Here is a 16,706-nt window from a genome sequence, read left to right on the forward strand (position 1 = left end):
TTTTAATTACCTTTCTTTCTTTCTTTTTTTCTTTCTTCTTTGCTTTTTTCCCCCATCCATCCATCCATCCATCCATTCATCCATCCATCTATCCACTGAACCACCCTTCCTTCTTTCTTTCTTTCTTTCTTTCTTTCTTTCTTTCTTTCTTTCTTTCTTTCTTTTTCTTTCTTTCTTTCTTTCTTTCTTTCTTTCTTTCTTTCTTTCTTTCTTTCTTTCTTTCTTTCTTTCTTTCTTTCTTTCCTTTTTTCCATCCATCCATCCATCCACTAAACCACCCTTTCTTTCTTTCTTTCTTTCTTTCTTTCTTTCTTTCTTTCTTTCTTTCTTTCTTTCTTTCTTTCTTTCTTTCTTTCTTTCTTTCTTTCTTTTTCTTTCTCTCTCTCTCTCCCTCCCTCCCTCCCTCCTTTCAGTTGATCTTTTTGCCCTCCAAACAAATCTAGTTATTTTTTGTTTTGCTGTTATTTTCCCTCTATCTTCCTGTCTAACCCTGCATATTTTTTCTTTTCTTTATCTTTTCTTTTAATTCCTTCTGTATTTCTCTCCTCTCCTCTGTTGTATTTTTCTTTCATTCTGTCCTTTCTTTGTTCCTTGTCCTTGTCCTTGTTCCTCATTCTCTTTTTTATTTCCCTTTATTCCCCTCACTTTATCTCCTTTTGTTCACTTCTTGTCCCTCTCCTCGATCTCTTCTCTTTCTTCCCTGTCCTCCCTCTCTTCCCTCTCATCCCTCTTGTTTCTCTCATCCCTCTCGTCCTTCTCTTCCCTCTCGTCCCTCTCTTCCCCCTCGTCCTTCTCTTCCCTCTCATCCCTCTTGTCCTTCTCTTCCCTCTCATCCCACTTGTCCTTCTCTTCCCTCTCGTCCTTCTCTCTCTCTTGTCTCTCTCTTTCCTCTCTTCCCTCTCTTTTCTCTCGTCTCTCTCTTAACTTATCCCCCTCACATTCCTCTTGTCCCTCTCGTCTCTCTTTTCCCTCCCTTCCTCTATTTCCTCTCGTCCCTTTTTCCCCTCTTGTCCCTCTCATCCCTCTCTTCCTCTATTCCCTCTCATCCCTTTCTCCCCTCTTGTCTCTCTCTTCCCTCTCATTGCTTTCTTTCTCTATTCCCTCTCGTCCCACTCTTTCCTCTCGTCCCTCTCTTCTCTCTCTTCCTTTCCTCCCCTCTTGTCTCTCTTGTCCCTCTCTTCCCTCTTCTGCCCTGTGTGTGTGTGTGTCAGCCTCATTATCCGCCGGACAAATGAAGATTGCCTCTTGGCGAACAATCACTGGTGCCATTTGGTCCTGATCGTCGCACAGCAGTCCTGTTTCAGCAGGAGGCACGCGGACGAACGCGCCTATAATTACGCGTCTTAATCTCCTTATTAACTCTGAGTTATTCATCGTCTCCTACTGCGTACGCCTTGTCCAGTCTGAGGAGACGGGAGGGACCGGGACCGGGACCGGGAACAGAGCGGATCTTAAATCCTGAGTGAAAGACGAGAGGTTAAGGAGACAGCTGATTTGAGTCTGGTAGATGAGGAAGTCCCACCCCCAACCCCTTTTAATTCGATAAGCAGATTTGAGCGGCGCTTAATTAAGATTTCACAGACAGGGACGGCCCACACCGGCGCAGACGCGGAGGTGGTGTCGCCGTGGTGTCGCCGTGGAAACCGAGCTCAGGGTCCGACTGTGTAATCCACCCCAGAGTAGGCTTTTTGTTTTGTTTTCATTAAAAATAAGAAAGACCCTGGTGCATTTTTATTGGTTTGTGTTTTGTGTGAAACCGTCACAAAATAGAATTATTTATCAGCTTGATTCAGACAATTCCATAAACACAGAACAGGACACAGGCTCGTCTTTCCTAAAGCGGGTTTCCCCTCACACCGATAAATCTCTCTATCAAAATAAATCTCATTAATCTGGTGTTAATCTTTTAAATGCTAGATTAGACTCAAAATAAAGTCCTGATTAAACAACACACCAGCAAACAAATAAACGCTTTTAAACACAGAGTTAAAGTTTTCTACAAGGCCATATTTATAATCAGCTATATAAACATTCATGTCATGTTATAATGTGTTAATAAGCTTGTTATAGACAGTGATAATATCAAACAATATATAACAATGCACTTAAGAGATATTTGATTACACATTGTGGATTTTTAACACAATTAATATTTTTAATACAATTAATATTTTTAATACAATTAATTGATTTAATTAAATAATTGATTTAATTAATTTATTAATTAATTGCTCGATCAATTGATTAGTGGATTGGTTGATTGATTAATATATGGATTTTTTATGTATGTATTAATCTTTTATTAATTAGTTAATTGATTGTTTGATTGTTTTTTTAATAAATAAATAATAATAAATTATAGCACTGCGATTATCATGAAGTTCTTCAGTTAAACTTATTGCGGAATTATTTAACACATTACACACTTTACAACTTAACAACAGATTTTTCTTTCCTTCCTTCCTTCCTTCCACTCTTGTCTGTCCTTCCTTCCTTCCTTCCTTCCTTCCTTCCTTCCTTCCTTCCTTCCTTCCTTCCTTTCACTCTTGTCCTTCCTTCCTTCCTTCCACTCTTGTCTGTCCTTCCTTCCTTCCTTCCTTTCACTCTTGTCCTTCCTTCCTTCCTTCCTTCCTTCCTTCCTTTTACTCTTTCTTTCTTTCTTTCTTTCTTTCTTTCTTTCTTTCTTTCTTTCTTTCTTTCTTTCTTTCTTTCTTTCTTTCTTTCACTCCCTGTCCATCCATCCATCCATCTTTCTTTCTTTCAATCTTTCTTTCTTTCTTTCTTTCTTTCTTTCTTTCTTTCTTTCTTTCTTTCACTTGTCCTTTCTTTCTTTCTTTCTTTCACTCTTGTCCTTCCTTCCTTCCTTCCTTCCTTCCTTTCTGTCACTCTTGTCCATCTGTCCTTCCTTCCTTCCTTCCTTCCTTACTCCCTCCCTCCCTTCCTCCCCTTCCTTCCTCCCCTTCACAAAATACTGCAAATTTTTGCACACACACTACAGAACTTATACTACTGTATAACTTGGTCCTGGTGATGGTAACGGTTATAAACCCTCTGTTAACAGTTTATAAATGCATATTAAACATGTATAAAAACTGTATATGATTCCTGCATCGTAACATATTTTAAATATAGTCCTATGTCATTATAAGCATATCTTTTTCATTGGAAAGTGGTTAGCGATGTAATACTTTAACTGTTACTCACTTGTCCATGTAAATGATCAAAAGTTAAATGCATAGCTTTTAGTTCCCTGTATATAGGTTTTATTTTACAGGTTTGTTTTGTCAAAAGCTAATGAGAGGAATTTAATGATAAGGTTCCTGTTTCTTTGCTCTCCTGCTATCAGTTCACGACTGGTCTTCGAGTTCTAACATCGTCTTTCGCCATGTCATCCTCCTCTGATGCTAATCATCTCTATTTAACGCTACTCGCCACTCACTTCTATTTAATTAGCTGAGACAGACAAAATCTGTGCCTACATTTACAGCACGGTTAATTGCTCAGCCTCAGTCGTGACTGTATTTAACGCTAGTAGACGTGTACGTGTCGTATATCTGATAGGTTTGGAAACGTTTTCTATCCGCTCTGCCGCTCACTGTCATGTTCCTGTCATGTACCTGAGAACGCAGGAAATTCTTAGTGGAGCTTCTTATTTAGCGTCTCGATCTTTTTCTTGTCGGAGAACGCCCAGTCTGAAACTTCGAACATGCAATAGGATGTGTAAAACACACACACACTCATTCCAAAACATTCTCATCAAACTCATTCAAACTGAATTGATTGAATTATTAGCAAATTACGAAGGAGAAAATATCAAAAAATTTACTCTATTAAAATTACACCCTGAGAAAATATCTATTAAAATATAGATCATACAAAAAAGAAAAAAAATATTAAAATAAAAATGTATTTTTAAAAAATTATAATGTTTATTGAAAAAGGAGAGGAAAAATAAACAAGTGAAAATATAATATTCATTTTAAATTCTTTAGTGTTTGGAATTAATGTGTATATGTGAGGTCTTCAAAATAATGCTCCAAAATAATCAGCACCTCTAATACAGGTAAAATCTGGGAGATGAAAAAAGTTCCTAATTTTTGTAGAGAATTTAAGAGAATAAAATACCTTTTTCTTAAAATCTTCTTAAAATGTAAATTATGTTTGTTCTTCTTATGGAAAACCTACAAAAATACCACAATAAAGCTAAAATGGCATCCTAGATAAACACCTGAAATTGAGGAATGTGTCCCTTTTAAAAATAATTTTTTTTTTACTTTTATTAATACAGTTTTTTAATTTATTTTTTGGTAAAATCTGGGAGGGAAAAATCAGTTTTTTGGATGATTACACATCAAGCTTTCAAACTTTTTAGATAATATAATCTTTTAATTATAATACATTTGTTCTAAAAACAAATGCAATACATATTTATAATTATTATATAATTATTATGTATACTTTTTACTTTATTACTTTTTATTACTTTATTTTTTATTTATTTATTTATTTATTTATTATGGAAAACCTACAAAAATACCACAATAAATCTAAAATAAAATAAAATTGATTTTAAAAAATAAATTTTCTTTCTTTCTTTCTTTCTTTCTTTTTTTCTTTCTTTCTTTCTTTCTTTCTCTCTCCTGAGTGTTTGGGAACTCTTTAGTGGTCATCCAGATGTATCACTAGGATATAAATACAAGGTGACACTAAGGTCAGATCTCCTCAGTCATCCCTCACCATCATGCAGCTTACAGTAAACACGTGAGTCAGAACGTGATGAGTGATGAGACGTCGCGATCAGACCTGGTTAATTCTACAGCCACGCTAAAACGAAGCCCAGGTAGAACTGAGAAGATGAAGATGATGGAAAAATCTCTTGACTCTCATTTCCCTCATGGTGTTTGCTCCTCAGTGCTTTTCCCAGCCCTTGTTTCTGGTGGATACTGAGCTCTGGCTGCGTTCACTGTATTCCATTCTTCTTATTAGTCTAGTGATAATCTTTTTTTTTTTTACTATTTCTTAACATGCTTGACAGCTTCCCCTTTATGTTTTAACTCGCCGGCGCTGGCGGTCCGATCAGATCGGGCCGAGCGGATTACGATTAGCCTGAGAAAGCTGACAGGCCTCTGAGGAAGCCATCGCCGTGTATTTACCTCCTAATGCAAGTGATCAAGAAGATTTATGTGAGCAAAATAACAACAGAGAAGCAACACAAGGGATCCGGCAGAACCGCAGAGAGAGAGACGAACACAGACCGAGAGCAGGATGTACACGCACCATATGCGATGAATAATACGCCTCTTATGCCAAGGACATGATGGATTGATAATGGAGTCATCTTTATTTTTTTATTTTATTTTATTTTATTTCATTTCACTGCGGCACAGTTCAGGGACGCCGATGTCCATTAGTACGTCTATTTCAGCTCCAGAGGGTTTTAATGCGTAGAACAGGGATTCTACTATTATATTTGTATGAAGCTAGAATCTCGATAATTATCGCAAGTTAGCATGGTTTCCGCAATTAGCGAGTGGCAAGAGACCGGAGTTAATGACTTTAATGTTTCCAAATGTTATTCAGGTGATAACTCGGTGAAGAAATTTAAATGAATTGAATTCCTGGTCTTGATAAACGGTTGCCTCTGCAATATTAGTCCTACAGTAATTGTTTGGATGAGATGGGATGGAGTAATGATGTAGAAACTTATAAAACAAGTTGTGTAAGGCTTCTGTGGAACATTCTGTGATCTGTAAAGAGACGATGGTCATCACAGTTGTTCAGTAGCCTTTATTTTGTCACGTATCTATATTACTGCATAGTGAAATTCTTTCTTCGAATATTCTATCCTTGGAGGGTTTGGGTCAGAGGACAGGGTCAGCCATGATGCAGTGCCCCTGGATCAGAGGGCGATTGAGGGTCTTGCCCATGAGCGGGGTTGGGGTGGGTGGATGTATAGAGGGCCTTGCTCAGTTGCCCAACTGTGGCAGCTTGGCAGTGCTAGGGCTTGAACCCCAATCCTCCAATTAACAACCCGGAGCCTTAACCATTTGAGCCACCGCCGGCCTTATACTGATGGAGAAGATCAGACGGTGAATAAAGACAGAAGAACGTACCGACTCAGTCATGTTAGTAAAACTCCTAAAAAGTTCGCTTAAAGGCAGAAAGGAAATAGTGCCAAAAACTACAATCATAACAAGCTGCTACTATAGAGCAAGACACCCTGGGGGCGGGACATGTACATTCAAGAGTGTATTTAATTGGACAACCATAAAACCACTGATCATTATAGGGTCATTGATTTTCCTGGGAATGATGCGTTCTCTGTCTCTCTCTCTCTCTCTCTCTCTCTCACACATTCTATCTCTCTCTTTCTATGTTTATCTCTCTCTCGCTCTCTCTCTCTCTCCATCTCTCTATTTCTCTCTTTCTATCCCTCCCTCTTTCTATGTTTATCTCTCTCTCTTTCTCTCTTTCTATGTCTCTCTCTGTCTATCTCTCCCTCTTTCTATGTTTCTCTCTCTCTCTCTCTCCTCCCCTAGACATTCTATCATAACGCTAACACCAGGGCTACTTCAGTGTACATCACTGAAACTCTCCTTCTGATCAAACTGCACCTTACCTCATCATAAATAAAGCTTTGAGTGTAAACAGATAGTCATTTCTACTTATTGATCGTTTCACTTTTCTTTTTCTTTTTTTTTTTTTAATTCTCATTGCTTGAGCACGTCTAATGTGCCGATTCACACACATCCATCTTTGCTGATCTCTCCTTCGACCATCGTATTAAGAAGCAGGCCATGATGGCGGCAGAGCTCGTTTATGTTCTCAGTCCCATCATTGATTATGGGCAGAATTATGTTTTATAATGGTTGAAATAACTGAACCAGGTTTTATGTCTTTTTGTGTGTGTGTGTGTGTGTGTGTGTGTGTGTGTGTGTGTGTGAGAGAGATCTGAGCATCCTCCGCCAGCTAAGCTAATTGGCTGGAGCATTGCTGAGAGAAGCGGTTTAAGGTGTAAGCCTCTGTGTGTGTACATGGTGATCAATCAACACTCCTGGCTGATCTATAGCCACTGTCAAGTCGGGGTGGGACAGCCTGTTCCCTCAACTCCACCTCCTGCCTTCTCTCATGTGCTTCACTAGGGATGTGCCAAAATAAAAAAAAAATAAACAGGCTCATGAGATCTGCATGCCTGGAGCCTCGTCATTAGGGACAGAGTTATCCGCACTGGACCGGAGCTTCTTTTCTGCTTTTCCTTTAAAACCTCTGTTGAACATCACCCAGTACTGAAATATGTGACACGTCCATGCAGAACAATTATACGGCGAAGAAGAATATTCCTCCTCGTCCGTCCATACTGAACCGTTCAGCCACCTGAGTCCTTTACCTGAAGCTTCCTGAATTACTGTGTCTAACCTAATGCCATAAATCAATCATCATCACTCCGTCTGCCTCGTCTTACCTGACGAGCAGTTTGGCTTCAGCTTTTGACAGATGTGACAGATGCTCATACAGCAGCAGTGTGCGCTTCAGCTGGAAACCTAGCCATGCGTTACTGCCTTCTTTCCTCAAAATCAAATTTGGGGTTTTTTGCTTTTTCCTTTTTTCAAATGCAGGAACAAAATTTGACGGTGTGGTAAAGGGAATACGGCTCTGTATGAGGTATGGGTCGATGTGTCCCGCCCCTGGGGGCGTGTCTTAGCTTGAGAAAGCAGCTCATTAGCAGCTGATGGTGTTTTTTGGGATGGTTTGCAACCGTGGAATTATTCATTAGGGCGCAGTTTGGTGTTTGTGTTATAAACTTCTCACCGTCCGTTGAGGACGTGTCGCTATTTTCGGAGCGTGAAGCTTTGTACATCACCTGCACTTCTTTATCAGTAATCTCAGTTTATCTACATTAAGACCTGTCTGATGTCTCCGAGTGACGATCCTGCAGCTCTCCATGCTCATAGACGGATATAAAACTCAACCTTCACTCATCTAGGCCCGCGTGATGTATCTCGCTGTAATACTATACTGTTGTGTAAATCATTATGTTTAATCTGTGACTGAAGGAAATGTGGAATCAAAGTATTTCATGGTGAATTTAAGCTGCACTCTAAACCTATATGCTTGAATATGCTTTTCCTGTCTTTGAGATTTTTTCCTTGGATGTTTTACTCATCCCTTTATCTATCTACAGGTTCATTCAGGAGGTCGAGTCGAGCATGGGTCCGGGGAAGCAGTGCCAGCTCCGCACCTTCCTCACCTACTACATCAACGAGCTGTTTCTGAACCAAGTGCGCACCGAGACCAATAAAGACATCGAAACCGTCACTAAAGTGGCCGATCCTCTCAAAATCCTGGCCAGCGCTGACACCATGAAGAACCTGGGCGTCCAGAGACCTCTACTACAGGTAGATTTCCATATGTCTACACTTGAACCCCTCTTTTTCATTCAGAACATGAAAGCCTCAACCTGCAAACAAGATTCACTAAAAAAAGAAACTTGCACTTGTCCAAAGGTTGTTAAATATAATATAATATCTTCAGGTCTCTAATGCAGTTTATTTGTAGCTTTGAGGTCATAATTCCAAATATTCAGTCCAGGTTTTTGACGTTTTTGTGGAAAACTATGTATATTGGTAAAATCCAAGTTCAGGATTCGTCTTATTTAACTCCACCACACCAGTGAAGATGTACGTATTGACTTCCTGTGAGATCTGTACTCATCTTTTCCACACACACACACACACACACACGAATGGAAGAGGGATTCGGCTGAACGAGTGTTGTTGTGATGTCCTCCCATGCTCAGAGTTTGCGTTTATTTCTAGCGTTAAATCCTAATAATGTACATTTTGTCACACCTTCACGCAGTGTGTACCTGCAGCAGGTGAAAACATAAGCTTCTTACTTTCCTGACCACATGTGCCTCTGCGTTTCTCTTTAACTCCATGTGAATATAAACATTTGTCTCAGTGGATGTCCTGGGGTTAGAGGTTTACTGCTGGTTTTATTATAAACAGATCATGTCTGGTTCCCTCTGGACCATTTCCTCTGACACAGAAAGATGGGTTTTTTAGACTTCTTGGCGAGAAAAAGACGTTTGCTAAACTTAGCACCTTGGTGCTAAAAAAAATGGTGCACACTTTCATCGCAAATTCATCAAGGACTTGTGCAGAAATTCATCAATAAATTTCTTTCCTTTTTTTGGTACAGTTTGCTTCCCATCTTTCGGTTCAGTTTCATGTCTAAATCTAGCCATCCAGCATCCCTGACAAGTCCAGCACCAGAGGCTTTTTCCTTTTCTCTCCCCGGATTAAAGAGCAGAGATAAGAGGCGTTCTGGGATGTGGTGTCACTCGGTACCGCGTCCTGATCCGTGTTTATCTGACTTTAGCCCACGCGCTTTGTGTGCATACTCGTGTCTCTGCTTTCATTCTGAGATCAGTGGCAGTTCATTACAGAAGGGACCGCGGCAGGAGTTTACCGTCGTTTGTTTACGATTATGACTTCTCCTTAACGAGGACTGCGGCATCTTGCTAATTACCCTGCTGAGCTAATGAGCAACTCTCCAGATAGCGACCGCTCCATAAAGCCGCTCTTTTGTTTTGGGCTCTCTTTTTCTTTTATAATTACCTCGATTCAAAGACGCTTCTGCTCCACGGCTGCCAGCCTGTTTGCCACGTCCCTGGCCTTGTGCATTGCTTTGTACTGCTGCTGCAGCTTTCCCTTTTTTAATATCTATGCAATTAACTGCTTTCCTTTAGCAGTGTGGATGTCTTTCTAAGATTCTCCACTATCTATTTGGCGTTGGCTTTTAGATGTGTGTTTGTGTTTTGGAGGAAGCATTTTTGTTACTCAAGTAGTGTATTTTCTCTACTTAAATGGTGACTCTGACTGTTTCAGTTTAAAGTCTCACACACACACACACACACACTGATAAAAACATACACACTGCCTAGCGTAACATGTCTAAGCAGCACCAGTGTCCTTTTAAAGACCTTTTTGAGATTTTCCTTCACACCTCTTGAATAAAAGATAACGAGTTAAAGTTTTTTCCCACAGTCAGACTTAATCCCTGTATGGCAGCTTGAGGCTCTGTTCAGTCTGCACACATTCTTTTTTCTTCATTTCTGCAATAAGCATCCTTAATGTTAAAGTGTGTAATTGGCATGTGGAACCGCAGCTGAAGGGGAATTGTCTGCTTTTGTGAGAATCTGAAACTAAACCAAATCAGCTATACCAGTTCAGACCATATACTATACCAGTTCAGACCACACATTATACCAGTTCAGACCACATACTGTTCCAGTTCAGACCATATACTCTTCCAGTTCAGACCACATACTATACCAGTTCAGACCACATACTGTTCCAGTTCAGACCACACATTATACCAGTTCAGACCACATACTATACCAGTTCAGACCACATACTGTTCCAGTTCAGACCACACATTATACCAGTTCAGACCACATACTATACCAGTTCAGACCATATACTATACCAGTTCAGACCACACATTATACCAGTTCAGACCACATACTATACCAGTTCAGACCACATACTATACCAGTTCAGACCATATACTATACCAGTTCAGACCACATACTGTTCCAGTTCAGACCACATACTGTTCCAGTTCAGACCACATACTATACCAGTTCAGACCACATACTGTTCCAGTTCAGACCACACATTATACCAGTTCAGACCACATACTATACCAGTTCAGACCACATACTATACCAGTTCAGACCACATACTATACCAGTTCAGACCCCACACTGTTCCAGTTCAGACCACACATTATACCAGTTCAGACCACATACTATACCAGTTCAGACCACATACTATACCAGTTCAGACCACATACTATACCAGTTCAGACCCCACACTGTTCCAGTTCAGACCACATACTGTTCCAGTTCAGACCATATACTATACCAGTTCAGACCATATACTATACCAGTTCAGACCCCACACTGTTCCAGTTCAGACCCCACACTATTCCAGTTCAGACCACATACTGTTCCAGTTCAGACCATATACTATACCAGTTCAGACCACATACTATACCAGTTCAGACCCCACACTGTTCCAGTTCAGACCACATACTGTTCCAGTTCAGACCACATACTATACCAGTTCAGACCACATACTATACCAGTTCAGACCACATACTGTTCCAGTTCAGACCACATACTATACCAGTTCAGACCACATACTGTTCCAGTTCAGACCACATACTATACCAGTTCAGACCCCACACTGTTCCAGTTCAGACCACATACTGTTCCAGTTCAGACCATATACTATACCAGTTCAGACCACATACTATACCAGTTCAGACCCCACACTATTCCAGTTCAGACCACATACTGTTCCAGTTCAGACCCCACACTATTCCAGTTCAGACCACATACTGTTCCAGTTCAGACCACATACTATACCAGTTCAGACCACATACTGTTCCAGTTCAGACCATATACTATTCCAGTTCAGACCACATACTGTTCCAGTTCAGACCATATACTATACCAGTTCAGACCACATACTATACCAGTTCAGACCCCACACTGTTCCAGTTCAGACCCCACACTGTTCCAGTTCAGACCACATACTGTTCCAGTTCAGACCACATACTGTTCCAGTTCAGACCATATACTATACCAGTTCAGACCACATACTGTTCCAGTTCAGACCATATACTATACCAGTTCAGACCACATACTATACCAGTTCAGACCACATACTATACCAGTTCAGACCCCACACTGTTCCAGTTCAGACCCCACACTGTTCCAGTTCAGACCACATACTGTTCCAGTTCAGACCATATACTATACCAGTTCAGACCACATACTATACCAGTTCAGACCACATACTATACCAGTTCAGACCACATACTATACCAGTTCAGACCCCACACTGTTCCAGTTCAGACCCCACACTGTTCCAGTTCAGACCCCACACTATTCCAGTTCAGACCCCACACTGTTCCAGTTCAGACCACATACTATACCAGTTCAGACCACATACTATACCAGTTCAGACCACATACTATACCAGTTCAGACCACATACTGTTCCAGTTCAGACCCCACACTGTTCCAGTTCAGACCCCACACTGTTCCAGTTCAGACCCCACACTATTCCAGTTCAGACCACATACTGTTCCAGTTCAGACCATATACTATACCAGTTCAGACCACATACTGTTCCAGTTCAGACCATATACTATACCAGTTCAGACCACATACTGTTCCAGTTCAGACCACATACTGTTCCAGTTCAGACCATATACTATACCAGTTCAGACCACATACTGTTCCAGTTCAGACCATATACTATACCAGTTCAGACCACATACTATACCAGTTCAGACCATATACTATTCCAGTTCAGACCACATACTGTTCCAGTTCAGACCATATACTATACCAGTTCAGACCACATACTGTTCCAGTTCAGACCACATACTGTTCCAGTTCAGACCACATACTATACCAGTTCAGACCACATACGGTTCCAGTTCAGACCACATACGGTTCCAGTTCAGACCACATACTGTTCCAGTTCAGACCACATACTGTTCCAGTTCAGAACACATACTGTTCCAGTTCAGACCATATACTATACCAGTTCAGACCACATACTATACCAGTTCAGACCACATACTATACCAGTTCAGACCACATACTGTTCCAGTTCAGACCACATACTGTTCCAGTTCAGACCACATACTGTTCCAGTTCAGACCATATACTATACCAGTTCAGACCACATACTGTTCCAGTTCAGACCACATACTATACCAGTTCAGACCACATACTATACCAGTTCAGACCACATACTGTTCCAGTTCAGACCACATACTGTTCCAGTTCAGACCACATACTATTCCAGTTCAGACCACATACTGTTCCAGTTCAGACCATATACTATTCCAGTTCAGACCACATACTATACCAGTTCAGACCACATACTGTTCCAGTTCAGACCACATACTGTTCCAGTTCAGACCACATACTATTCCAGTTCAGACCACATACTGTTCCAGTTCAGACCATATACTATACCAGTTCAGACCACATACGGTTCCAGTTCAGACCATATACTATACCAGTTCAGACCACATACGGTTCCAGTTCAGACCATATACTATACCAGTTCAGACCACATACTGTTCCAGTTCAGACCATATACTATACCAGTTCAGACCACATACGGTTCCAGTTCAGACCATATACTATACCAGTTCAGACCACATACGGTTCCAGTTCAGACCATATACTATACCAGTTCAGACCACATACGGTTCCAGTTCAGACCATATACTATACCAGTTCAGACCACATACTGTTCCAGTTCAGACCACATACTGTTCCAGTTCAGACCATATACTATACCAGTTCAGACCACATACGGTTCCAGTTCAGACCATATACTATACCAGTTCAGACCACATACGGTTCCAGTTCAGACCATATACTATACCAGTTCAGACCACATACGGTTCCAGTTCAGACCATATACTATACCAGTTCAGACCACATACTATTCCAGTTCAGACCACATACTGTTCCAGTTCAGACCCCACACTATTCCAGTTCAGACCACATACTGTTCCAGTTCAGACCATATACTATTCCAGTTCAGACCACATACTGTTCCAGTTCAGACCATATACTATACCAGTTCAGACCACATACGGTTCCAGTTCAGACCATATACTATACCAGTTCAGACCACATACGGTTCCAGTTCAGACCATATACTATACCAGTTCAGACCACATACGGTTCCAGTTCAGACCATATACTATTCCAGTTCAGACCACATACTGTTCCAGTTCAGACCACATACTATACCAGTTCAGACCACATACGGTTCCAGTTCAGACCATATACTATACCAGTTCAGACCACATACGGTTCCAGTTCAGACCATATACTATACCAGTTCAGACCACATACTATTCCAGTTCAGACCACATACTATTCCAGTTCAGACCACATACTGTTCCAGTTCAGACCACATACTGTTCCAGTTCAGACCATATACTATTCCAGTTCAGACCACATACTGTTCCAGTTCAGACCATATACTATTCCAGTTCAGACCACATACTGTTCCAGTTCAGACCACATACTATACCAGTTCAGACCCCACACTGTTCCAGTTCAGACCCCACACTGTTCCAGTTCAGACCACATACTGTTCCAGTTCAGACCATATACTATACCAGTTCAGACCATATACTATACCAGTTCAGACCACATACTGTTCCAGTTCAGACCACATACTGTTCCAGTTCAGACCACATACTGTTCCAGTTCAGACCACATAATGTTCCAGTTCAGACCATATACTATTCCAGTTCAGACCACATACTGTTCCAGTTCAGACCATATACTATTCCAGTTCAGACCACATACTGTTCCAGTTCAGACCACATACTATACCAGTTCAGACCATATACTATACCAGTTCAGACCCCACACTGTTCCAGTTCAGACCCCACACTATTCCAGTTCAGACCACATACTGTTCCAGTTCAGACCATATACTGTTCCAGTTCAGACCATATACTATACCAGTTCAGACCCCACACTGTTCCAGTTCAGACCCCACACTATTCCAGTTCAGACCACATACTGTTCCAGTTCAGACCATATACTATACCAGTTCAGACCCCACACTGTTCCAGTTCAGACCCCACACTATTCCAGTTCAGACCATATACTGTTCCAGTTCAGACCATATACTGTTCCAGTTCAGACCACATACTGTTCCAGTTCAGACCATATACTGTTCCAGTTCAGACCATATACTATACCAGTTCAGACCACATACTGTTCCAGTTCAGACCACATACTGTTCCAGTTCAGACCACATACTGTTCCAGTTCAGACCCCACACTATTCCAGTTCAGACCACATACTGTTCCAGTTCAGACCATATACTATTCCAGTTCAGACCACATACTGTTCCAGTTCAGACCACATACTATACCAGTTCAGACCATATACTATACCAGTTCAGACCACATACTGTTCCAGTTCAGACCATATACTATACCAGTTCAGACCCCACACTGTTCCAGTTCAGACCCCACACTATTCCAGTTCAGACCACATACTGTTCCAGTTCAGACCATATACTATACCAGTTCAGACCATATACTATACCAGTTCAGACCACATACTGTTCCAGTTCAGACCCCACACTATACCAGTTCAGACCACATACTGTTCCAGTTCAGACCATATACTATTCCAGTTCAGACCACATACTGTTCCAGTTCAGACCATATACTATTCCAGTTCAGACCACATACTGTTCCAGTTCAGACCATATACTATACCAGTTCAGACCACATACTATACCAGTTCAGACCACATACTGTTCCAGTTCAGACCATATACTATACCAGTTCAGACCACATACTGTTCCAGTTCAGACCATATACTATTCCAGTTCAGACCACATACTGTTCCAGTTCAGACCATATACTATACCAGTTCAGACCACATACTGTTCCAGTTCAGACCATATACTATTCCAGTTCAGACCATATACTGTTCCAGTTCAGACCATATACTATACCAGTTCAGACCACATACTGTTCCAGTTCAGACCATATACTATACCAGTTCAGACCACATACTGTTCCAGTTCAGACCATATACTATACCAGTTCAGACCATATACTGTTCCAGTTCAGACCATATACTATACCAGTTCAGACCACATACTGTTCCAGTTCAGACCATATACTATACCAGTTCAGACCACATACTGTTCCAGTTCAGACCATATACTATTCCAGTTCAGACCATATACTGTTCCAGTTCAGACCATATACTGTTCCAGTTCAGACCATATACTATACCAGTTCAGACCACATACTGTTCCAGTTCAGACCATATACTATTCCAGTTCAGACCATATACTGTTCCAGTTCAGACCATATACTGTTCCAGTTCAGACCATATACTATACCAGTTCAGACCACATACTGTTCCAGTTCAGACCATATACTATACCAGTTCAGACCACATACTGTTCCAGTTCAGACCATATACTATTCCAGTTCAGACCATATACTGTTCCAGTTCAGACCATATACTGTTCCAGTTCAGACCATATACTGTTCCAGTTCAGACCATATACTATACCAGTTCAGACCACATACTGTTCCAGTTCAGACCACATACTGTTCCAGTTCAGACCATATACTGTTCCAGTTCAGACCATATACTATTCCAGTTCAGACCATATACTGTTCCAGTTCAGACCATATACTGTTCCAGTTCAGACCATATACTGTTCCAGTTCAGACCATATACTATACCAGTTCAGACCACATACTGTTCCAGTTCAGACCATATACTATTCCAGTTCAGACCACATACTATACCAGTTTATACCCAACACTATGCCAGTTCATGCCACACACTATCATTTCAGACCACACATTATACCAGTTCAGACCATATACTATTCCAGTTCAGACCATATACTGTTCCAGTTCAGACCATATACTGTTCCAGTTCAGACCATATACTGTTCCAGTTCAGACCATATACTATACCAGTTCAGACCACATACTGTTCCAGTTCAGACCATATACTATTCCAGTTCAGACCACATACTATACCAGTTTATACCCAACACTATGCCAGTTCATGCCACACACTATCATTTCAGACCACAC

The 16,706-nt window shown here is 40.9% G+C and overlaps 1 protein-coding gene across 1 annotated transcript in view; it reads left to right on the plus strand.

The window, feature by feature from the left end:
• The window catches only part of exoc4 (exocyst complex component 4), a 191,918-nt gene that overhangs the window by 111,148 nt on the left and 64,064 nt on the right, over positions 1–16,706 (plus strand). The window contains exon 11 of the mRNA XM_058416708.1: positions 8,183–8,396. Within this exon, the coding sequence (XP_058272691.1) occupies positions 8,183–8,396 (214 nt within the window). The remainder of the gene's footprint in view (positions 1–8,182; positions 8,397–16,706) is intronic.

This window comes from Hemibagrus wyckioides, linkage group LG19, assembly GCF_019097595.1.
Source record: "Hemibagrus wyckioides isolate EC202008001 linkage group LG19, SWU_Hwy_1.0, whole genome shotgun sequence".
Classification (NCBI taxonomy): Eukaryota; Metazoa; Chordata; class Actinopteri; order Siluriformes; family Bagridae; genus Hemibagrus; species Hemibagrus wyckioides.